At 37.7% G+C, this 26,286-nt stretch overlaps 1 protein-coding gene across 1 annotated transcript in view; it reads right to left on the bottom strand.

Moving 5' to 3' along the window:
• si:ch211-71n6.4 (para-nitrobenzyl esterase) overlaps positions 1-26,286 on the bottom strand; it is a 63,000-nt gene that overhangs the window by 13,685 nt on the left and 23,029 nt on the right. Inside the window, exons 4-9 of the mRNA XM_062029620.1 lie at positions 18,792-18,899; positions 17,991-18,187; positions 12,476-12,675; positions 12,343-12,401; positions 6,448-6,615; positions 2,948-3,175 (exon numbers count right to left, since the gene is read on the bottom strand). Of these exons, the coding sequence (XP_061885604.1) occupies positions 2,948-3,175; positions 6,448-6,615; positions 12,343-12,401; positions 12,476-12,675; positions 17,991-18,187; positions 18,792-18,899 (960 nt within the window). The remainder of the gene's footprint in view (positions 1-2,947; positions 3,176-6,447; positions 6,616-12,342; positions 12,402-12,475; positions 12,676-17,990; positions 18,188-18,791; positions 18,900-26,286) is intronic.

Raw genomic sequence — 26,286 nt, forward strand, 5'->3', positions numbered from 1 at the left:
CTGAATAAGCAGCACAGTTCCAGTATGAATACATATTTATGAATGAATTAGTCATATTTGTAGTTCATAAGCACATGCCTGAAAATAATTTAAGCTGCATTTATAAATCGATGGAAAAATTAGAGCCATTAAATGTGTACGCTTTATTATCAGACTAATCGTTAAGATAATCGTTGAGTAATCGACTATCTAAATAATCGTTAGATGCAGCCCTAATACACACACACACACACACACACACACACAAACACACACACACACACACACACACACACACACACACACACACACACACACACACACACACACACACACACACACACACACACACACACACACACACACACACACACACACACACACACTCTCAAACCTATGTTAGCGGCCGTTTGTCTATAGTGGCCACAAAAATTTCCACTACACAGAAAAGTAGTGTTATAAACCTTATCTATAATGGCCACCTGTATAATGCAGCCCAGGGCCACTTATTTTGCTTCCCGAAATGTTTTTTTTTACACCGTGTATTGCGGCCACTAATATCAAAGGTTTCTGCAATAATGCATGGTGTTGATAGATGAAGTTTCAGGTGTTGGTATTATTTGTTTAGTCTTTTTTAGGATATACTTATACAATTATTTTCTTGAAGAGCTGCAGCTATCGAATATTTTAGTAATCGAGTATTCTATCGAATATCCCGATCGATTAATCGAGTAATCGAATAAATCATATTTGTGCTTTAAAAATAAATAAATATATATAATATATATTTTTTTGTCCTTTCTAGCTTTTCAGGCAAATCATGTTGTTAATGTAGATGCCCATATCGGCTGTACAAACTTACTTTACAAAAGAGAAGTGTGGGATACTTCTCTTGTTGCCTTATTTGTATTTTATTAAATTGATTTATATTATTGTTTGGTGCAGCCGGGCCGGAGCAATATTTTTGCTTAATTAAGGTTTAATCATACATGTTAAGATGTGCCCTCATTTATTGCGTTTGGCCTAATTGTCTTTTATTTCATAAACGCCTGTTTTCATTATTGAAGGCTGACACGCACTGCTGAAATGAGTCCGTGGTTGATTGTGCCAATTTGTGAGTGCTAATAAAAACAGGTGCGCTCACAGCCCTATGTGCTGTGTGGTGTGACCGCATAAACACAGTTCTTGTCTCTCGTGTGTTTTTGATGATTATTATACAGTGTTTAAATGGTGGTTTCTCCACGCAAATCCACTGAGCTGTTTTCAACCTGCCAACAATACATAAACAATATAAAAAGACAAACCACTTAATGACAACAGTTTCAAATTTTAAGAATGCAATACAGTTCATTGCATTCTTTGCATGCAAAATAGTAATCAATGTTCATTTTGCCATCATAACATGTTTGAGATGAAAACCCATATATAAAATTAGTTCAAAATTAATATTCCCTGAGAAAGTTAAAATAAAACTATATTCTTAGTATCAAAAATAAAACAATAAGAACAGTTTCCATTATATTAAACATATAAAGTGGATTAGGTAGTGCCTTTAAGGCCATGTCCACACAAACAAGGAGAGTTTCAAAAACACATTTGGGGTTAAATCAATCTCCATCCACACAAGTGTAGTTTCAAAATAGAATGGACTAGAATAGAAAGTACTTTATTGATCCCTGGGGGTCTGTGTCTACACACAAACGCATACACCTGCTGTCATGCACATTTTGTCCAATCAGAAGAATGAAAAAAGCAGCAATAGCTGACTTGGTGCAGCATTACACCTCCTATTGTGTTTACCTCCTATTGTGTTTATTCTGATATACTTTAGATGTACAATGACCTGTACATTATTTTTAAAACCTGCCTGCACGTACACATAATCCTGGGAACATTATTAAAGAGCGAATGCACGCCCTTGCTGCTGAAACCCAACACTCATTTAATTATAACATGTTTAGCAACATGGTGATGTATTACATGTGCAGCGAAGTGTACATTATTTCTAAAATCAGCACGCACAAACGAGCCAAGGAAACCATTTTGCATGTTTAAGTGCCTATATAAAGTGCACGGACGTGCGTGTGCCGCTGCAAAACTCTCATGGAATTATAAAGCATTTAATCATGGATATAGTTACATGGTACATGTGTAATGAAGTGTATATTGTCTTTAACATCAGTACACACTACAAGGAGGACACTACATTATGTTTTTTTTATTTGCTTGGTTGCTTTTTATGCGCGAGCACGGTCGCGCTTGGCTCGTGGAAGCAAGACACGTAAGTTAACTTCAAGATTTGTCGTTAAACAAGGACAAAAAACATAAGATAATGTTGCATCTTTCTTATGACACAAAGCAAAAAGTCTTGCTTGTCAAAGTGGTTCCATCAGCGATCGTATCCAAAACAGCTGACTGTCATTTGCACAAAACCCATTTTGATGTGTCTTTTAATTAATGTTGAGTGAAAAGCGCAGCATGTTTACTTTCAAACATACACTAAAGTAATCGTATAGTGTGTTTAAAGCCAGCAAGGTAGTGTTGTTGAGTTTGGAAATGACAGCGCACAACCGTGACGTCATCACAAGTCTCCGTTTGTGCCGTGTACACGCATACGCTAAGCGAGAATTTTGGATCTCTACACTTGGGCCAGCGTTTGTAAGTCTGCCTTTTTAAAGACAAAAGTATGCGTCTGCGTGTAGACAAGAGGCCTAAATGTGAGCTTTGACTACTAAACGAGGCAAAATGCCGTATACAAATAAAAATAAATAAAAATAAATAACTTAACGACGCCTCGACGCAGCAAAAATTCCTCGAATATATTTTGTAACCGAATTACTCGAGGAATCGTTTCAGCTCTATTTTCTTGTTATGAATTGTTTCCTTCCATAATATTTAAAGTTGAATAATTTTATAAAAAAACATCAACTGACGATGACACTCACTTGCGGTTTACGTAAACACACACCTGTTCTGGCGAAGTGCACAAGGTGTCTTGTTATGAGGTCCTGGAATTGCTTGTCCTGATCAGAGGGTGGTGTCTCCAAAATGAAGTCGAGTCCACCAAAGAAGGCCACGATGTCCAAGCAGTGGAAAGAGAAGCGGCTATTAAAAGGAATCAGCCCAGCAGATGTGTTGACTGGTCCAGAAGGTGTGTGTGTGACCACATAGCGATAGACAGGACTCTGAAGGGCCACTGCAGTCAAGAAAAAACTAAAGTCAGTGATTTTGATTTTAATGTGAGGCAAAAATCCCAAATCATACAAAGTAAAGATTAAATCATATACCAAGATGTGCATACTGGTGCTCCTAATTTATTACACTTAAATGGGTCATATTAGGATTTTTTTTCTACAAACACTTTCCACTACATGAAATGTAATGGTGATTTTTTGGTCAAAATTTTGCATGGATTATGTTTTACAGCTCATCTTCAAGCCGCTTTCTGACTGTCTCTGCCGATGGTCTCTTCAGAATGCGCCATTTTGTGGGAGGTCTTATTTACATGCCAAAGCCCTCCACCAGGCCCAGCCCCCTTCGACAGCCCTTTTGTATTTTTTATACTTCCCTATTAAGTCTACTGACAGATATAAGTTATAACTATACGCTACTTTAGATTAGAAATGACAACGGCGGGGATTTTAGCATGTATGTGCATGTATGAGCCAGTCTGCCTCACAACAAAAGGATAAAGAAAAAGAAGAAACTTATTGACTACAACTGAATAAATATGTTGGAATTGCGCAAAGCTGTTTGTGTAAACCTCAACTATATATGGAGATATCCTCTGACGTAACAAAGGCAAAATAAGTCAATGAAGTCTCAAAGTCCTAACGCCTCTTTTGGAAGAAGGCAAAATTGTTTTATAAATATCTCTGCCATGCCTCCATGGTTTAGTGTAAAATTTTCTGCACTTATAGGTATCCCAAATACACAAAAACAGGTACCAACAGGTAAGAAAAGGTGGTTTTGCATAATAAGACCCCTTTGAAAATCTCCTAGGTCAGAGTGTGTGTGTGTGTGCTCTCAAAGGCTGTGCTTGTTCTCAAGTGACGCGTCAGATCATAGTATTAACAGTGGATGTGTTATGTCAGCATGGGCAGTCCGCGGGAGTGTCAGCCGCTCCAGTCCTGTTGAATCTGTTTACTCAATTGTTAGCCCTCGTTAATAAAACGGTTGAACGTGCTTTGGTGGTGGTGTTGCTTCTTGTCCACAAATGAGGCATTGTAGGATTATGTGGCTAATGAAACATTGAATTGTTGTTAATTTCCCCCCCGTAGTAGTAGTGGTTAGGTGTGCATATTGTGCAGGGTTTCCCCTGAATGTGGCGGACCGCCACTGCATTTTTATTTCCGCCACACATTGAAAATATATATTTTTTTTAACTTGAAAACAAATTAAAGTAATATAATGTATTGTAGCCCCCAGAAGAAATTACACAACGTCCGACACTATTTTCATCTTTTATTACCAATCTTATGATTAAAAAATGGCACAATTCCAACAGGTTTTACCTCCCGTAAAACACCTTCATCTCCGTGAGTCCGTGCTTCCCCGTACACACAACGACACTTCCTCATTCTAAACCAATCATCTTTCAGGCACGGACGGTGTGTTGGCAAACATGGGAAAAACTGACATTAAATTCAAACCACACAAACATTAAACATTACCACCAGCAGGTCGTTACAGTATGATTTGATATATATATAGCCTATTATTTGCGCACTATTGACAAGTGATGTACCGAAAACTCGACCACCGAAAGAAGACTTTGATTACCGAAAATAGTGTTGCCAAACCCGGATGAAAACAAGATGCACACCATTATCTCTAGCGTTGTCAGCATGGCTGCGATGTGGACGTAACCAGATGTTCCCGTGGACAGCGATCTACAAAATGTGCAAATATTAAGAGGACAGTGGTGGCTTTTAAGAAGAGAAAATTCAACTGGAGCATCCCGAAGCAAGTGTGACGTCATGCTTTGCGGTAGCTTGCCTTTTTCGTCAGCGACATCGAGGGACAGAAGTTAAGAGTCTCTAAACACGACTGCATTTTATAATAACACCAGAAGAAGATTAGATTTGTTGCTAGTACCGGTAGTTTTTAATTAAAATAAAAATTAAAAAAAGTCATTAAAAGTCTCTAGAATGACACTTGAAAAATTCTCAAAGTACATTGTACAATAAGCAACAACAATTGAAAATACGGCAAAACGATATAAAAGTATATCTTAGTATTATTTAATAATAACAGATTAGTTTTTAAATGTATGTATACATTTTTTTAGCCTTTTTATCCAATCCAATCGACTGTATTTATATAGCACAGTTTGGAAAACAATAAGTTTCACAAAGTGCTGCACAGGAGTTAAAACACACATTTAGAAGTCAATTGTAAAAAACTCTACTAACATTTTTTTTTTAAAGAAAATCATATCATCATAGCAGATTAGGCAAATTATTCGATGACATCATAGTGGCCACGCTCGTAACCACTCCCCTGACCATGCCACCGCCACGGGTATCTTGGCAGTCTCGGGGAAACCCTGCCTTTTCCTATATAATATCAAGTTAATTTGGAGTGTGGTGGTGGCTGTTGCTTACACTTGTAAAAAAAAAGAATTCCTAAAGGAAACTTGTTATGCTTCTGACACTATCTTGTTGACATACAGTGGTCAGTGTGTCATGTTACATCAAACATTGTTAACAGTGTTGTAACGTACACAATCGTAATAAATTAGATTACTCATTACTAGAAAATAAAAAGTATTATGTAAAAGCGTTTTTACAAACATTTGGGTTACAGCAATTCAAAAACCATTAAACTATCAAACTATTTTGAGAGAGTAAATTGTTTCAGACTTATAATAGTTTAAAAATAGTATTGTTAATCCTGTCGCCAGCTCCTGTGATAAAGCATGTTTGTTTGTGTGAGAAATAGTGTGTGTGTGTGTGCGTGTAAAAGAGTGGCCATTTTTTGTTGAGCTGTTTAAAAAAGCATAAGCTGTTTGATTGTAGAGTGCATCTCAGTTGTAGTTTTGATTACCAACTTTGGAGGTGTTGAAATCGCCATGTATAATCATTAATGCTAATCTGTAGCATGTATATGACATATCCAATGTCATTTAGCATCGAGCAAGCACATTTAGGAAAGTGGAGCATTACTTTTGAGTGCTTTCTATCAGGTATGTTAGCTTTGTTGGCATGGAAAATTGCACCATTACCGAGGGGCAGTCCTCTCTGTAATGTACATGCCCGCCAATTACTTAAACTGGTACCGAGTCTGCAACCTGATGTGACGTCACGTTCAACAGAGGTATCGAAATATGGTACTGTTTGATTTAACATGAATCGGTACTCAGTAGCACTGACAGAATACTGTCGGTACCTATACAAAGTCGGTACCCATCCCCTATAACTGACAAGACAAAACTCCAGCAGGTCAAAGCAGTGACAGGGAAGTTACCTGCAGCCCTTTGAGCCAGATCATTATTGGGGCAAGTGACTCTCAAGTCAGAAACCATTGTAGTGTATGCTCTCTCTGGACAGCGGTCTTTGGTGGGGCAGGGGGCAGAAGACGGATACAGATCCAACGCCTCTTCAGGAAGATTTACACTAAAAGTCTTCAGTTTTTCTGAGAGAAGACAAAAAAACATAAATTACAACATTCACTAATACACTACACATTTCAGTGTTTTTGTTACCTTTACATTGCAAGGGTACCCCACAGTCAGGTTTATTTATTTGAATTGTATTTTTTATATAATGCTAGGACACAACAGAAGTTATATAGATAATTTTCAAATAGAAAATGCAGCCATACCATCCATCCATCCTTCCATTCATTTTCTATCGCTTTTTAGGGCCATACATTGTTATTTTATTAAACAAACTAAATACAAATTTGTACCTCGATTTTCAGAGGCCGACTTTGCCGATGATTCAGTTTGTGACAAAAACAAATTTTGTTCCAACTTTGTATACCTTTTAGGTTGTTGAACGGCGTAACATTTGTTTGCCCATGTTTCAATCCTCAAACAAGGAATCCCCTACACGTTTTTCATTGAGCACGACTTTGAAATAACCCACCATGGGGCCAAATAAATTTGTGGTTGCCAGCACTTTGGTAAAGAAGGTTAGAAACATTATTCAATTCAAGAAAGAACTTGTAGCCAAGTACGAAGTCACCCTCCACTCCTTTCTTCGCTCATCACTGCGTTTCTAAACAACAGTCTTTAATGAAGGTATAAGTGATGTTAAATGTTCATTTGTCCAGGCAAAAGGGCTATTTTCAACTTGCTCACAAGGTAATTTTTTCAAATAAAAAAATACCAGAAGAACACCCCCGGCTCTTACCATTAGTGGTTTAAGAGAACAAATTTAATAAATAGATGTCTATAATTGTCACAATTATAAGTTTAAAGTTGTAAAACATTACCGCAAAAATTCAATGAAATGTTGGTTTTGATTGGCTTTCATCTTTCGTGTCCGTACATGCGGGCATACATGCGGCACGTGCCAAACCACAAGAGAGATCGCCACATATGAAAGGATTAAACATTGGATGCAATGTCCGCCGGGCAGTGTTTTAATCACGGAGCGAGACCATAAATTACTCAAAACGCCACCCCTGTGCCGTGATGTTCTTTTTTTTGTGCCTGTGCATTTCCTGAAGGTTTGAATGAGGATGAGGGCAGGTAACAGCACCCTCTAAGCATCTAACTAACTGTGACATACAGGAGCCCATCCATTTATCAATCTTCTTCCGCTTAATCAAGGTCGGATTGCGGGGGCAGCAGCCTAAGCGAGAAGCCCAGGCTTCCCTTTCTCTAGCCACTTTGTCCAGCTCCTCCCAGGGGAACCCAAGGCGTTCCGGGGCCAGTCTCCCCAACGTGTCTTTGGTCTTCCCCGTGGCCTCCTACCGGTCAGACATGCCCTATAAGCCTGCCCTGGGAGGCGTCCGTGGGGCATCCTGACCAGATGCCCGAAGTACCTCATCTGTCTCCTCTGGATGTGGAGGACCAGTGGCTTTACTTTGAGCTCCTCCTGAAAGACAGAGCTTCTCACTCTATCTCTAAAGGATAGCCCCAACAGATGACGAAGAAAGCTAATTTTGACCGCTTGTACCCGTGATCTTGTCCTTTCTGTCATAACCCAAAGCTCACAACCATAGGTGAGGATGGGAAACTAGATCGACCGTTAAATTTGAGAGCTTTGCCTTGCGGCTAAGCTCATGCTTTACCAAAACGGATTGATAGTGTCCGCATTACTGCAGACGCTACACCGATGCACCTGTTGATCTCACGATCCACACTTTTCCAACACTCCCTCCGAGATACTTGAAGTCCTCCACTTGGGGCAAGATCTCCTCAGCTCCATACAGAAGCATTAATTGTCAAAAATCAAATCAATAATCAAAAGATAATGAAAATAATGTATAAGCTGTGAAAAAGAGTGGAATCTCCATTTATGAACATGCATGTTGTTTCAGTGTAAGTACATGCTGATTTTAAAGATGATTCACATATTGTACGTCTACTATATCACTATTGATTTTGAAGATAATATACACATCATCGTACATCTAATATCTCCCTATATTGTATGACAATATAATATAGACAACATTGTACATATACTACATCAATATTATCAAAATATTGATTTTAAAGATAATATACACTACCGTTCAAAAGTTTGGGGTCACATTGAAATGTCCTTATTTTTGAAGGAAAAGCACTGTACTTTTCAATGAAGATAACTTTAAACTAGTCTTAACTTTAAAGAAAAACACTGTATACATTGCTAATGTGGTAAATGACTATTCTAGCTGCAAATGTCTGGTTTTTGGTGCAATATCTACATAGGTGTATAGAGGCCCATTTCCAGCAACAATCACTCCAGTGTTCTAATGGTACAATGTGTTTGCTCATTGGCTCAGAAGGCTAATTGATGATTAGAAAACCCTTATGCAATCATGTTCACACATCTGAAAACAGTTTAGCTCATTACAGAAGCTACAAAACTGACCTTCCTTTGAGCAGATTGAGTTTCTGGAGCATCACATTTGTGGGGTCAATTAAACGCTCAAAATGGCCAGAAAAAGAGAACTTTCATCTGCAACTCGACAGTCTATTCTTGTTCTTAGAAATGAAGGCTATTCCACAAAATTGTTTGGGTGACCCCAAACTTTTGAACGGTAGTGTACATGTCATTGTACATTTAATATATCATCAGTGGAACCTTAAATTATGAAACTCTATGTTTGCTAACTTTTTGATTTACCAACTATTTGATCGAGCCAAGTATGTCTCTGTGTACAAACACTTCATTCATTCATTTTGTGTCCTGCTGGCAGCCATTTTGTGCTTGCTTGTATTGAAGAGCACGCTTCAGATTACAGCAAGTTTTGGATGAAAACTGACTTTTCTGGAAAAATATGCCAAAGTGGACTTACACTATATTGCCAAAAGTATTTGGTCACCTGCCTTGACTCATATATGAACTTGAAGTGCCATCCCATTCCTAACCCATAGGGTTCAATATGATGTCGGTCCACCTTTTTCAGCTATTACAGCTTCAACTCTTCTGGAAATGCTGTCCACAAGGATTGCGGGGTGTGTTCTTCCAAAAATGCATTGGTGAGGTCACACACTGATGTTGGTCGAGAAGACCTCGCTCTCAGTCTCCGTTGTAATTCATCCCAAAGGTGTTCTATCAGGTTCAGGTCAGGACTCTGTGCAGGCCAGTCAAGTTCATCCACACCAGATTCTGTCATTCATGTCTTTATGGACCTTGCTTTGTGCACTGGTGCACAGTCATGTTGGAAGAGGAAAGAGCCCGCTTCAAACTGTTCCCACAAGGTTCGGAGCATGGAATTGTACACAATGTTTTGGTATCCTGGAGCATTCAAAGTTCCTTTCACTGGAACTAAGGGGCCAAGCCCAACTCCTGAAAAACAACCCCACACCATAATTCCTCCTCCACCAAATTTCACACTGGGCACAATGCAGTACCAAATGTACCGTTCTCCTGGCAACCTCCAAACCCAGACTGGTCCATCAGATTGCCAGATGGAAAAGTGTGATTTTATCACTCCAGAGAACGCGTCACAACTGCTCTAGAGTCCAGTGGCGACGTGCTTTACACCACTGCATCCCACGGTTTGCATTGGACTTGGTGATGTATGGCTTTGATGCAGCTGCTCGGCCATGGAAACCTTTTCCATGAAGCTCTCTGCGTACTGTACGTGGGCTAATTGGAAGGTCACATGAAGTTTGGCGCTCTTTAGCAACTGACTGTGCAGAAAGTCGGCGACCTCTTTGTGCTTCAGCATCCGCTGACCTCTCTCTGTCTGTTTACGTGGCCTACCACTTGGTGGCTGAGTTGCTGTTGTTCCCAAACTCTTCCATTTTCTTATAATAAAGCCGACAGTTGACTTTGGAATATTTAGGAGCGAGGAAATTTCACGACTGGATTTGTTGCTCAGGTGGCATCCTATGACAGTTCCACGCTGGAAATCACTGAGCTCCTGCCAACTCTTTCACAAATGTTTGTAGAAACAGTCTCTATGCCTAAGTTAAAGTTAAAGTACCAATGATTGTCACACACACACTCGGTGTGGTGAAATTATTCTCTGCATTTGACCCATCACCCTTGATCACCCCCTGGGTGCTTGATTTTATACACCTGTGGCCGGGCCAAGTGATTAGGACACCTGATTCTCATTATTTGGATGGGTGGCCAAATAGTTTTGCCAATATAGTGTATTTCACAGTGAAGGAGAAGACTTCCTCTCGTTCAGCAGGGCCTTTTCCAAGAGCACACATACACACTCAGCCTCTCCCTCAGTCCCCGTCCTTTTCCCTCTGTCTGCTCCTTTTTCCTTTCTCTCCTTTCGTTTGCTGCTCATTTGCCGATATTAATGTAGGGGGATTTTACCTTTTACAATGTTTATTATTGTAGCAATATGATTGTTTAAGTTTCGGATGTTTGTGATTTGTGATCATTTGTGAGGGCACCAAAGGGAAATCTGCGTGTGTGTGTGTGCGCATGTTGGCAGAGCAACGCATATACGACAGCAGCTTGGTGTTTTTGTTTTGGCTTGCTCATACAGAGATCGTTGACTCATCAACCCCTTGTTATGTTTGTTTGATAGACAGTACTGTACAGCACGTTATATTGTGTTCAAAGTGTACACATCTTAACTAAAATATGGACTTTTGTCAAGGCTGGAATCCATTTATCATATTTACATTGTTTCCTATGGAGAAACCTGCTTTACTATACGCACTTCTCGATTTACGAACCCAGTTTAAGAACCAATTAAGTTTGTAAATCGAGGTTTCACTGTTTTAACTTTAAAGATAATATACACGTCATTGTATATATAATATATCATGACATTGATTTTAAAGATACAATTCACATCAGTAAAGTCAAGTGCTACATATGCTTCATTATATTCTGGTACGGCAAAAATAGCATGTTCCCCGAGGTCACACGCACATGGCACCGCGCCCCCCAGGGGGCCCGCCCCACTATTTGAGAAGGACTGAGCTAATTCAACCCAAGCCACACACACACTGGACACATGCACATGCACACTGATGCATTGGCTTTAGACTTGATTGTGAATGTGCATTTGTGAAATGTATCCACCTCCATGTTATATGTTATATTTTGGAATTAGTTAGTCCTCCCTCTCACGTCTGCAGCTGGTCCAAAATGCAGCTGCCCGACTTTTAACAAACACAAGAAAAAGAGAGCACATTACTCCTGTTTTAGCCTCCCTCCACTGGCTGCCTGTGTCTTTTAGAGTCCATTTTAAAATTATCTTACTTGTTTTTAAATCCTTACATGGTCTTGCCCCACCTTACCTCTCTGAGCTGCTCCACCTCTATGCCCCCACCCGGTCCCTCAGGTCAGCTGATCAGCTGATCCTGGAGGTACCCAAATCCAAGCGTAAGCTCAGGGGGGACAGAGCCTTCTCTGTTGCGGGCCCCAAACTCTGGAATGATCTTCCACTTCATGTGAGACAGGCCCCTTCTTTGGCTATTTTTAAGACCCTTCTTAAAACCCAACTTTTAACTTTTTTAACTGCTTTTATCTAACAAAATTGTTCTTAGGGTAATTTTGTATGTGCTTTTTTAATGTGTATTTTACTTCTGTTTTAAATTTTATTTTTTAGTCTGTCCTTTGCCTTATTTCTTTGTGGTGTACAGCCCTTTGTTTTTCAACTGTGGTTGTTTTTAAAGGGCTTTATAAATAAAGTTGGTATGGTATGGTATGGTATGGTATGTTCCTATTTTACATTTGTATACATGCTCAATCTAACAAGCAGCTGTTGAGGTGTAGTTACCTGTCACAAACCACCTATAATCCTCCCATGTCCACATGGAGATGTTTTCAGCTTGAGGGCTGTAGAAGAAGCAGGAGATTGATTACGATAACAAAGGTGTGAATAATTCATGCGAAACAGGTAAAAATTTCACCTGAAGTCCACCTCCTGCTCGGTTGTACCGATGACCAAGGGGACATCATTATAGGCTCCTTTTTCCCCCAAAATCTCAAAGGGTGACGCTTGCAGGACATAGCCGTCCACCACTGCAACAGGGCCACAGAAGTGCCCTAAGGTGGGAAGGTCCACCAGATCATCAGCAGCCCAAGAAGGGTACTCCTGCCATGGGATCGCCTAGGAAGTGGTGAAGAGCAGATGTATACCCTTAGGGCTAAAAGCAGTAGATGAATGCAAAGAGGAAAATCTGGTTTCCATAATGTAACAAATTACAATTAAGCTTAACTATAAAACTACACAGTCTACAATGATGGCAAGACACAGCAGTCAGAAACTATTTCTACATTTGTAGTCAATGTAGATTTAGTAAAGCATTCATGTTTTTAGCAGAGCAGAAGCTTGACAATGTATCCATAATGGTCTGATGTTAGTGCAGTTTATTTGCACCAGCATAAAACCAAACTGGTTAAGATGGTAAAGGTGCTATGAAGACAATAGACACACATGAAATGCAATCTTTCAGTGCATTTATAAGTAACTAATGACACCCCTCTCACACCCTTTGTCCCTTCAGCGCTATAGAGCTGCTAAATTCAGAACCAATAGACTTGAAAACTCTTTTTTCCTATGTATTATCTACTGAACAAACATAAATCTCAGGAATGTTTCTTTAAAATTATTATTTTTAAGATATTGTGTGTGTTTTGTCATGTCTTGTTGTATTGCACTTGCTGCACTTTAACAGTGTTGTGTGTTTTTATGACAATGTCTATGTCCTTGTATTTTTGTAATGCAGCTGTATTGCACTTTAGCTCAAGACAAGTTTTGCTCTAGGACAAGATTGTGATCTAACAACATATCTAATCAAGTTTTTTAATTTTATTATTAACATTAGTATTAGATTATTGTAATCAGACATTATTAAACATAGTCTATTAAGAGTATTCAATGTATTTTTATTGTCTTGATTCCATTTCATATTTTATCACAACATCCGGTTTCGGTGAGCAAAGTCTATTTAAGACGACCGAATTTTCGGTACATCACTTGTCAATAGTGCACAAATAATAGGCTATATGTAATATATTAATATATATTTTGATTCCAAAGAAATAGCGATTGTTGAAGGACCGGAATTGACGCTGTGGCGCATTTGTTAACGTGAGTTAAAAATAAAGCTCACGTAGATCCACGCTAATGTCCATGTCTCCTCTACTTACCACTAAAATATTAGAACCCTCACAAATATATTACACCATATACATCCATTCATACATTCTATTACTTTAATTTATTTTCACGAAAAAAAACACTCAGTTTTACGGTGTTGCGACTTTAATTTGATTTTGTTGTAGTCGCGACTTCCTACCGGTCAAGTTCCTTTGTTTTCAAGTGTACGTGCAAGTGACGTCGAGGCCACATTGGGGCCAAATTGGGGCCTGTGCGCATTTACACTGGAGTCTGATAAAGTTCACAGTTTACTTGAAGTGTAAACAGTCAGCTGGAAAAAAATCTGATTTAAAAAAATATCCAATTTGGGCCAATTTGTCCTGCAGTGTAAACGTAGTCTAAGTTGTTAATACTGATACCTGTGAATTCCCACAATTTTCAATATTTATTGAATAACACAATAAAAGTAAAAAAAAATGGACCAATGTACTTTTAAATTCACTACTTTATCGACGACTTTTTCAAACATTCAAAAAAGAACAGCAGCAGCCTATCCTATAGTCTCCAGCATAGCTGGTATTCCGACACGTGACTTCTTCCCGGAAGTGAAAACCAGTGCTGGTCGACCAAGCAAGATGGCTGTTGTACAGCAAGCAGCGCGCAAACTATCTGATTACAAAGTGGACTTAAACATTCCTGCAAAAAGCAGATACAAGCAAAAAAATCTAACTATGCAACGGAATAGATCTCTATACTTTATCAAAAAAAGATTGGTCGAGTGATATCAGGGATTATACGTCGGACGCGTTCACAGACATATCGAACTATTGTGCTCCAGGCGTCAATCTATACAACAAAACAGATGGAAACTTGGAAAAGCATGGAGGTCTACAACTTCTTTGTGTGTGGCTGGATCAAAAAATTGGTATCGAGACTCTCCTGGATAAATATGCTAAGTTTTTGCTCGGGTAAAGTTGCATTTCATGATTTAACTTTGCATCTAAGCTGCCATGTTTGTTGCTGTTGCCCACGCCATTTTAAGAGTAGTGTGTTTTTTCCCGTCTTTATCAAAATATAACTATAGATGTCAACATTGTGTATGTGCTGAAAGCTTCATTTATGATTGCATTCTACGACTCTGCTCCCTTGAACTAGAGTGTGAGCTACATGGTTTTCTCATCCATCGTTTCCACAAATCTTTGCCGTTCTTTTTGATAATCTCTCAAGGAACTCTGAAGAAGCGGTTATCCTTTCTGTGATTTGAACAAGTCGTACAGACGAAAACAACACAAGCTTAGGGCATTTTGTCTTCGGTCGCTCTTCATAGGAAGTCCTGAAAAGACAGTTGACGGGGGACTTTCTTAACAAAAATGAATAGAAAGACTAAAAATAACCCATTAAGTCACAAACATGGCACACTCACTTAACAGCGAACACAAGTCAAGAAAAACAAATTATTGCAATCCTTCCTCCCGTGAGTAGATGAATGATCAGTCGTCGTCAGCGAGTGAAACCAGGCGTTAGGGCCAACTCGCCCGAGCTGGAAAGACTTGCTGGGGCACGAAAAGAGTGAGGAAGTGTTGTCTGTCATACTGATAAAACATTTGTTATAAGGAAAATAGATCGCATGTTAGTGTAAATTGAGATGGTGATTTTTATTGCAGCTCTAGTTATGATCTTTTTATCTTAATGCATTTCAAATATGTTTTCATGTGCAAACAGAATAATAATAATAATAATAATAATACTGTACTACATAATTTCAAATGATAATTATTATAAATAACAGCAATTTATTAATTATTAATTAATTAATTAATTAATTAATTAATTAATGTCACATACACACATGTGTATGTGGAGGTACCCAATTTTACTGTAAAACTGCAAGGGAAGCTCAGCTTGCCCTAAAATGTCAAAAATGACAGTTAGTGGTCAAATATGTACTTTTTTTGTTTACATTTCACTGAATAAATATGCACTAGAATGCGCTCAACTTTTGTTCAGGATCAGCTACTTTCACGACAGCTGATGCGACTTCTCATTGATTGTAGCAGCGTCACAGTGCAGTAAACAGTGTTGAAGCTGAGCGTCCATTGACTTTAACGGGGGTGCATTGAGTGGGTTGTTCCACAGCAGCCAAATAAGACAGTCGTTGGCTAAATACTCGTCTTTGTCCTGCCCATCGGACGCTCAGCATCTCTGAAAATAAATGAAAAGTTGGCATGGCCTCAGCTGGCCTGGACTCTAATGCATGGTGCATGATTAGATAATCTGTGGGAGGCTGAATTATTTTTTGAATGACAGCAAAATGAGCGAATCAGTGATCTTGAAATATAAAACACTGCAAAAACATTTTTCAAGTTTCATTCCGTTGTTCCAAGTTGATAGGAGGATTTTAAATCCTCTCAGTGGCGTTTTATTTGTAAAATCGTGCATCTTTATACATTTTATTTTGTATTGGACACTGTACTTGAGTGTAGAAATTAGCTTGAAATAAACTTCCTCTACTTGAAAAACCAGCAGCCGCCACTGACACATACATGAGTACAGTCAAACGTCTAGAGCGACCACTCAAGGGAAACAGCTACTATATACAAACTCACATGCGAAACAATATGGAAGAAAACATAAAACAATTTGTATCAAAGCAAGTTTATCCTAAAAAAAGAGTAAAACATTGACTAATAATAATTGACCCCTAGATTCTACCAAGTGTGCTTGCGTTGCAGCTTTGGAGCCGATACTATACATTTCCACTCTAGTCATTTGTCAACTTCCAACAGCTCCGCTGTGTTGCATGTGTATGCCGTCACATCTCTAATACTCCAAAACTCATACCAGCAGGAAGGGCTGGGGAATGATATGATTAAGATTGATGATTATGATACATTTCAAGTCAATTATTCGAGGTATGAAAAATGATCAGTTCTCTGATGCATCAAGATTAGAACGTGGATGATTCTGAATCGATGGACAAATGTCCAAATGTCGATTATTAGTATGTTAAATAAAGTAATAGAGACGGTTTTAAAATGTAGTATTAATGCTAATGTTCTTCAAACCTTAGTTCTAGATTTGGTTGTATCTAACCATGGGAGAACCATTAGCTAACATTCTTTTAACGTTGTGTGTTAGCGCGGACACAAAACGGAGGGCGAAGGAGAGGACAAGCTATGCTTGCCGCGGTGCTAATCTAGCTTGAATGGTAAACAAGAAAATAATTAATCATTAGTACATTTAACAAAAGGCTAACTGGACCCGTGTTAAAGCAAAGAATAACCAGCTAAGAAAAGGAAATAAACAAGTAGAATATAAGTCAGGAGAAACAGCAAAGGCTAGCATAGCTTGTCCTCTCCTCCTCACTCCGTGCGTGTCTGCGCTAACCCAGCTAACACATAACAATAAAAGAAAGTTAGCTCATGGTTCTCATACGGTTAGCTAGAACTAAACCTACATTTAACGTTTAGAGAACATTAGCATTAATGCCGCATTTTAGAACCGTCTGTATTACTTTATTTAACATACGTGAATAACCTATGTTTAGACATTTGTCCATCAATTCATGAATCGCCCACGTTCTAATTGTGATGCATCGGAGAATTGATAATTTTTCCCACTTCAAACCATCGGACTGATATTTTACTTTAAACTAATCTTTATTGTTATTAAAGATGATATACATTCGCAAGTAGGAATGTTAACAGCTTAGTGTATGTAGCATCATAATTTGAAAATGGTAATGTTTACAATTTAAAACATCTTTATTATCCCCAGCGGGGTAATTTGTTAATTTTGGGTTTTGCATCACTACACGTGTAAAATAATTTACTGTGTTATTTTGTATTTGTTTTACTGTTGACTAAGGACTTTTTTTTAATTAAATATGTTAATTTTATTTGATTTGCTTTGTTATTTACTTTATATTGATATAATTTTAAGCTAATCACTACGGTTTGTTTTTTGTACAGATGTATTAAAACTGACAGGTTAAAACAATATCAAAAAATGTGAGATTATTCAAGATCAGATTATGTTGAAAAAATTTATCGCAATAATTTTTTTGCCATATCGCCCTGCCAATCAATCAACATCATGCATCATCGCTACAGATTTTTATATTAGTGGCCGCTACACAGAGTAAAAAAAATCTGGATATTAAATAAATGTCCAAGAAATATGAATTTTATAACACTATTTGTCTCTGAGAGGGAAGTTGTTGTGGCAGCTGTCGGTAAGTAGCCGCCATAGACATGTGGCCGCTAACACAGGTTTGACAAATAAAAGAGAACACCTCCATGCTTATTTAATAATGTTGCTACCTGTAGTATCTGTTTAATAGGGAGTTGTCTAAGGCACAAGAGGTCTTTGCAGCCTGTGTTCTTCAGGAAGACCAGATTGGCAGACTCAGCCTGTTCCAGTGTTGAATTGAAGATGTACGAGCCACTCATATCCACGGCCGCCTGGAAAAGACCCTTTGCAAGCGAAGACATCATCAGGGTCCATACAGACGTGCCACCTTGGAAAAAAAAATCATATTCATTGTTCATCGTTTCATTTCATATTTCATTGATCTTGAAGGAAATATGTCATAAACAAACTTTGACCAATGGCCTGGGTTGATTTATAATGCAGTGAAAGCCACAGTTACAATCGCTTGCATGGATGTGTGACCCTCGTGAGCCAACAGATCAACAGATCAAAAATACCTTACTATGTGGCAGTTTGCAAATTTAATAAAGTCAAATACAAATAAGGCAACAAGAGAAGTATGCAACACTGCTCTTTTCTAAAGTAAATCTGTACAGCAGATATGGGCATCTACATCAACAATATGATTTGCCTGAGAGGCTGGACAGGACTGATAAAAAAATAAATAAATCAAAAATTTGCCTTTTTTTGTTTTTTAATCAATTAAAAATTGTTACAAATAAGAATTGATATTCATTAGAAAATACATCCCTAGTAATAATAATAATAATGCAATATAATAATGACAGATGCATCAATTGATTTATAATCGAATCGTAGCCTCTGAATTGTAATCCAATCGTGAGGTACCCAAAGATTCCCACTCCTAGTCAATGTTGTGAGAAAATAAAAGCCATCATTTATTTTCATACCTGAACTCTGCCCAAAGATGGTGACTTTTTCAGGATCCCCTCCAAAACCTTGGATGTTTCTTTGGACCCATTTCAATGCAGCAATTTGGTCCATGAAGCCATAGTTTCCTAAGAAAAAATGACAGCAATTAGTTTGTCATGTTCTGCATAACTATTGTTTAATTCTTGTAACTACTTCTTCCCTAAGGTTTACTTTGTGTTCTGAATATTGCTGAGTGAGCAAGTCATTCAAATACTACTAGTATTTTGTACATGCTGTCTCTACATCCAACCTATTCTTAACCATAACCGTTTCCAAGTCAGAGCTCACAAAAACAGCTCAAAAGATATATTAAACGTTGGTTGCACAACCTACCAATACCTACACTGTTCCAGGAGTGGGGTCAAATTTACCCCAGTTAAACTCAATTCAACACAATAACTGGGTAATTTTTAAAAATCTTTAAACGAAGAGTTGTAATATTTTCATATTCCAGGTACTTCTCATAAAACATGTTTGTGACATGCGGCCACTTGCATTTTTTAAATTTGTTTATTAATTTTAAGAAAGTGGGACAGCCAGAGTTCCTAAGAATAAAATGTTCATAGAAGATTGCATAGGAACTGCTTGAAGTAATTTTTGACTCCACTTGTGGAAGACAGGGGTAGTGATACAAAAACCTTGCCTTGTTTTCTTTGTATACGTTTCTTTTAATAAAGGGGAACTGCACTTTTTTTATTTTACCTATCGTTTGCAATCACTGACATGACAACAGATGTATTTATTTTTTTAATGCATTCCAACTTGTAAATAAATGTAAATAAGAGCCAATGAGAGGTCCTCTATTATGCCCATAAAACCCAATAAGTAACCATTCAAAAACCGCCAACAATACTCCATTCACATTTAGTGACTTGAATATTAACCAAGTATTAGTGATGATGTTATATTAAGCGCTAACGCAGACAAACTATTTATAGTGGTGCTGTGATCACAAGCTTGCGTACCTATATTAACATCACAGAGTGGTAAGCTGCTTCCTTGCTTGTGGAAGTTTATTGTAGATCATAAACCATGCCTCTCACCTTGATAGTAGAAAAATTAGGACATATTACGACAAGTTGGTACACTTTGACAGCCAGGCAATGGCGAGAATGATGCGAAGAGCTTCTTTTCCGTGGATTATGAGTCATTCGTCATCGAAACGAGACTATAACCAGACTCAGTGTTTCCCATAGACTGCCAAGATACCTGTGGCGGTGGGGGCGTGGCTATGGGCGTGGTCACCATTTACATCATCGAGTAATTTGCATAATTTACTACAATCATATGATTTTCTCTAAAAAGGCTCAAAAAATGTATACTTACTAATTAATAGTAACAGTTTTGTTTTAAACGGACATCCATCCATCCATCCATCCATCCATTTTACAATATAATTACAACACTTTATGTACATATTTATATACAGATTTGAACAATAAGTTATTCACTGAAATATATTTATTAATTGTGGTTCTTACAAAAAATATATCTTATAAAATATAAAAGCTAAAATGTCTCTTAAAGCTCTGCCCCTTTAATTAGTGCATACTAAATAATTTAACTTTAGCCTACTACTACAACCATATTATTTACCAACAACATAAAGTGAAACAGAGGCAGAGGTGTCCTGCCACAGTCAGTAACAAATAAACAGCAAACAGTAGTGGTGGTAGATAGACACAGAGCTTCATCAAACATCTGATCCACTGAACAAAGAGCTCCAAAAATCTTGAACTTTAGACTGCCATCAGTTTTACTCCCTACACTTAATTAACCATGTGTTTCCTACTGCCTGCAGACTTTGCACCCTTTGTTATATACACATGTTGTGTTTCTAATATAAATACATTTAATAAAGTCAAATACAAATAAGGCAACAAGAGAAGTATCCTACACTTCTCTTTTGTAAAGTAAATCTGAACAGCCGATATGGGCATCTACATCAACTATATGATTTGCCTGAAAAGCTGGAGAGGACAAAAAAAAAAAAAAAATGTTTTGTTTTTTTAAAAAAAAAAAAATTTTTAATTCGTGGCGGACGTAATTCTTTCGTGGCGGGCCGCCACAAATAAATGAATGTGTGGGAAACACTGAGATTCTATCAGTCTGCATCCTAATGGAAGCAGACATTGTACAATAAGTGATGTTTTATTACGTTTGTTGGCTCTCATGAACTGTGTGCAGTGAGTAATAATCAGTGAACACAAGGGAAAGTCGTGATGCGTTTTTGAAATTAATGCGCCACGTATGCTTAAAATGATCAAAATACGTAAATATCAAATGCTACTATAAATAATAATTTTACTACATTATATATATATACTTACAGCGTGTACAAAAAACAAAAACCCAGTGAAATTGGCACGTTGTGTAAATCGTAAATAAAAACAGAATACAATGATTTGCAAATAATTTTCAACCTATATTCAATTGAATAGACTGCAAAGACAAGATAATTAATGTTCAAACTGGAAAACGTTGTTATTTTTTGCAAATATTAGCTCATTTGGAATTTGATGCCAGCAACATGTTTCAAAAAAGCTTGCAGAAGTGGCAAAAAAGACTGAGAAAGTTGAGGAAAGCTCATCAAACACTTATTTGGAACATCCCACAGGTGAACAGGCTAATTGGGGCCAGGTGGGAGCCATGATTGGGTATAAAAGCAGCTTCCATGAAATGCTCAGTCATTCACAAACAAGGATGGGGTGAGGGTCACCACTTTGTGAACAAATGCGTGAGCAAATTGTCCAACAGCTTAAGAACAACATTTCTCAACGAGCTATTGTAAGAAATGTAGGGATTTCACCATCTACGGTCCGTAATATCTTTAAAAGGTTCAGAGAATCTGGAGAAATCACTGCACGTAAGCAGCAAGGCTGAAAACCAACATTAAAGGCCTGTGACCTTCGATCCCTCAGGCGGTACTGCATCAAAAACCGACATCAGTGTGTAAAGGATATCACCACATGGGCTAAGGAACACTTCAGAAAACCACTGTCAGTTAACACAGTTAGTCGCTACATCTGTTAAGTGCAAGTTAAAACTCTACTATGCAAAGCGAAAGCCATTGATCTCTGCTGGGCCCAAGATGGACTGATGCAAAGTGTAAAAGTGTTCTGTGGTCTGACGAGTCAACATTTCAAATTGTTTTTGGAAACTGTGGACGTTGTGTCCTCCGGAACAAAGACGAAAAGAACCATCCGGATTGTTATAGGCGCAAAGTTCAAAAGCCAGCATCTGTGATGGTATGGGCGTGTATTAGTGCCCAAGGCATGGGTAACTTACACATCTGTGAAGGCACTATTAATGCTGAAAGGTATATATAGGTTTTGAAGCAACATATGTTGCCATCCAAGCAACGATATTATGGACGCCCCTGCTTATTTCAGCAAGACAATGCCATGCCACGTGTTACAACAGCGTGGCTTCATAGTAAAAGAGTGCAGATACTAGACTGGCCTGCCTGTAGTCCAGACCTGTCTCGCATTGAAAATAAGAAATTCAATATGAAGCCGAAAATACCACAATAAAGACCGCGGACTGTTGAACAACTTAAGCTGTACATCAAGCAAGAATGGGAAATAATTCCACCTGAAAAGGTTAAAAAATTGGTCTCCTCAGTTCCCAAACGTTTACTGCGTGTTGTTAAAAGGAAAGGCCATGTAACACAGTGCTGAAAATGCCCCTGTGCCAACTTTTTTGTAATGTGTTGCTGTCATTAAATTATAAGTTAATGATTATTTGCAAAAAAAAATTAAGTTTCTCAGTTCGAACATTAAATATCTTGTCTTTGCAGTCTATTCAATTGAATATAAGTTGAAAGGAATTTGCAAATAATTGTATTGTGTTTTTATTTATGAATTACACAACGTGCCAACTTCACTGGTTTTGAGTTTTGTATATAAAACTTTAAATGGAAGTGTTTGGATGTTTTTTAATGTCTTTTATAGGCAGAATGGAGTGACTCCTATAGGCTTCATTGTAAGTGGACTTATGATCACATTTGTTTACTATTTAGAATGCATTAAAAAAGAAACACAAGTGTGCTTGTCTTACATAAGGATTATGAACTATAGGCAAAATAAAAAAGTGCAGTCCCCCCATTGACTTTGGGAGAGTCACATTACCAACCAGTTCCTATCCCCCCCTTTTTTTCTAATTCCTAATAAGGCTGAAGGATATGGCGAACTGATTACAATCAAAGCAAAATAGGTAAAATAAACATAGAAAATATATATTTTTAAAATTACAATAAAACAAAAGCAGAAAGAATTAAACACGAAACCAGTGTTCATTTTGTTGACTAAAAATGTTCTTCTTGGGTATCGTCAGTGATAATTTTGACAGTGGTTTTTAATTTACTTTTAGTCAGTCTTTTGACGTAAATATATTTTAGTTTTAGTCATATTATAGTCATCTAAATTACATTAGTTTTAGTCTAGTTTTAGTTGACTAAATTGTTCAACATTTTAGTCAACGAAAATTTAAGTACATTTTGTCTACTTAAAGTTGCCATATGTAATAATTTCATGTCAAGTCATCATTAAATGGCCCTGATATGTCAAATGGCATTATCAGAATCAGAATCAGAATCAGAATCAGAATCAGAATCAGAATCGTTTTATTGCCATTGTTTGAGAACGGGTTCACAAACTAGGAATTTTTCTTGGTGCAAACGTGCGACATAAAACACATATAACACATATTTGGTATAAAAAAAGTATGTTATTTTCGAATACCTCTGTAACAGATAACAGTAGTTCAGCCGGGATATGCTCATTTCAAAATTAGATTTACAGCCCCGAAATATTGTTATCGTTTTCATTTTCATGCCCCGCCCTCCACCGTTAGACCAATTTAGAAAGTCCGTCAGTGTGTCACATCCAGGTTGCCAGTTACACACCGCCACCTTCGTCTAGCTACTGCCACTGGTAAAGTTACTAAACATGTCAGACCTTAGTAAATCTAAAAGGCATCGTTACGATTCTCAACTTATTCAAGACAAAGGCAGGAACAAAACAAGGATTTGTATCGGGATGCCTTTGAAAGATGGAGACAATTGCAGGCGGAGAAGATTTTTTCATCTGATGCCAAACTTGCTAATTTCATCCTTGATAGGTAAGTAAGGCATTTACGTTTTCTCATTACTTGTAATAAATGGAAATGGACATATCGTAATTAAATTATATTGTCCAATACAGTCTATGACATTTTCTAACAAAGCTAGTATGTTCGTGCAACAAATGCTTAGGAGCGAAGCACCAACACACAAGTATAAAGCTTAGTTAGCATGCTAGCCCGGTCAATGACACATCGACATATAGGCTAACCGGGGAAATATATGCCCGTTAGCCTGTATGCCGATGTGTCATTCAACTGACAGGGCAAAATATATTTTCGACAAATAAAACCTATGTTGATATGGATAGTGTCAGTGCCTATTTCGTTGTCAATATGCTGATACACTGAGGAAATGCGTTCCAACATTAGCACGGCTAATTGCGGTTTCTGGTACTGTATGTGCATCAGGCACATATGGGGTGGTATTTTCTTGGCACAATATAATGCATTACATGTAATGATTTTCTACTTTGTGTATTGACATGGTAGTAGGCTATATGATTTTTGCGTAACATGGATTGGCTCATAGAATTGCACTCTGCACTGAAAGATGGTGATGTGTGTACATGGAAGAGAATGCAGTGCGTCAGGTTGGATGCAACATGGAGTTATGCTGAATGAAATGTGGTGGTAATTTTAGTGTTGGCCTTTGCTTGCCATCAAAGTAGGCCTATGCGATATATAATCAGAGGTGGGTAGTAACACGCTACATTTACTCCATTACATCTACTTGAGTAACTTTTGGGATAAATTGCACTTCTAAGTAGTTTTAATGTAACATACTTTTACTTTTACTTGAGTATATCTATAGAGAAGACACGTTACTTTTACTCCACTCCATTTATCTACATTCAGCTCGCTACTCGCTACTGATTTTTATCGATCTGTTAATGCACGCTTTGTTTGTTTTGGTTTGTCAGACAGACCTTCAAAGTAGGATCTATCGCATGCCTGCGTTTCACCAATCAAATACAGTCACTGGTGACGTTTGACTCCGTTTCACCAATCAAATAGAGCCAGGCGGTCACATGATTAACAAGCTTAAGCTTACATGAACTCGACGTCAAATTTGAGGAAGCACCTCGTTAGTAGATATTTTGGCTGTCACCGTAAGCTGATGCTAGCTTCCCTGCTATTAATCACTGTCAAATGTACATCGTGTGGGGACATTTATTAATGCACTGCAGCCTCAGTCGCACACACACTCACACATGCATAGAAACACCAATCAGAAGTGCACAGTGTGTTCCCAGGTGCACCGTGCAGCCCACACCTATCAGTTTATGGTTTGCGTAAAGGCTAACTAGTTATTTTCCTTTGTAATCTCTGCTTACTGAGCCTATGGTGCTGTTAAGTTATTGTGGCTCAATTTGCCTTAATTTTTTTTATGTTAATGTATTATTATTCAATATATATTATTGTTTTAGTTGCTTAAGAGATATTCCTGACTCTGAATTTTCTCATTGCTATTTTTATGTTTTTGTGCATTATTTGTTGCCATCATCATTAAACGAACAGGTTACTCATCAGTTACTCAGTACTTGAGTAGTTTTTTCACAACATACTTTTTACTTTTACTCAAGTAAATATTTGGGTGACTACTCCTTACTTTTACTTGAGTAATAAATCTTTAAAGTAACAGTACTCTTACTTGAGTACAATTTCTGGCTACTCTACCCACCTCTGTATATAATATATTATATATTATAATTATTTCGATGGTGGTCCGTGCGGTCAAACTAGACATTTTAGTAATGCCAACAATCTGTCCTGACTCCCGATGAAAATATTGCTGCGTAACTTTACAAATACATTTGGCTAATCAACATCAGTAAAATGTGGCATAATTACTTAGTAAACCATCTTGCAAGAAGCATAAACAAGATAAACTTACAGCGTAGGACTCATCAATTGCCATTTGAAGTTCCTTGGAGTAGGATTCAGATTCGACTGCGTATCTGGCAACCTCAGTCATGGAGAGTGGGAGGGGACCACAGAATTTTGACTGTGGTTGCAGTACCATTTCTGGCCACAATCCTACATCTGGCTTCTTTAAGTATACAAATTAACGTATATTTTAAGTTGTCTTGAAACCACTTTTATTAAGGATATTGCAGAGCATCTAAAAAACGAAATTTAGTTTAGTTTTTTTAGTTTTAGTTAGGAGAATTTTTTTTAACGATAATTAAGAAAAACTTTTTAAGTCAACAAAATTAACACTGCACAAAAGTAATTTACAGTCCTGACTCCTGAATGTTTGGGCAGGGGTGCAAGACCCAAAACAAACAAATTGAATGAAGACCAAAATGTTATAAACTGTTAACTTGGTACTTGCAAACATGTATCATC

This window comes from Entelurus aequoreus, linkage group LG02 (assembly GCF_033978785.1).
Source record: "Entelurus aequoreus isolate RoL-2023_Sb linkage group LG02, RoL_Eaeq_v1.1, whole genome shotgun sequence".
Lineage (NCBI taxonomy): Eukaryota > Metazoa > Chordata > Actinopteri > Syngnathiformes > Syngnathidae > Entelurus > Entelurus aequoreus.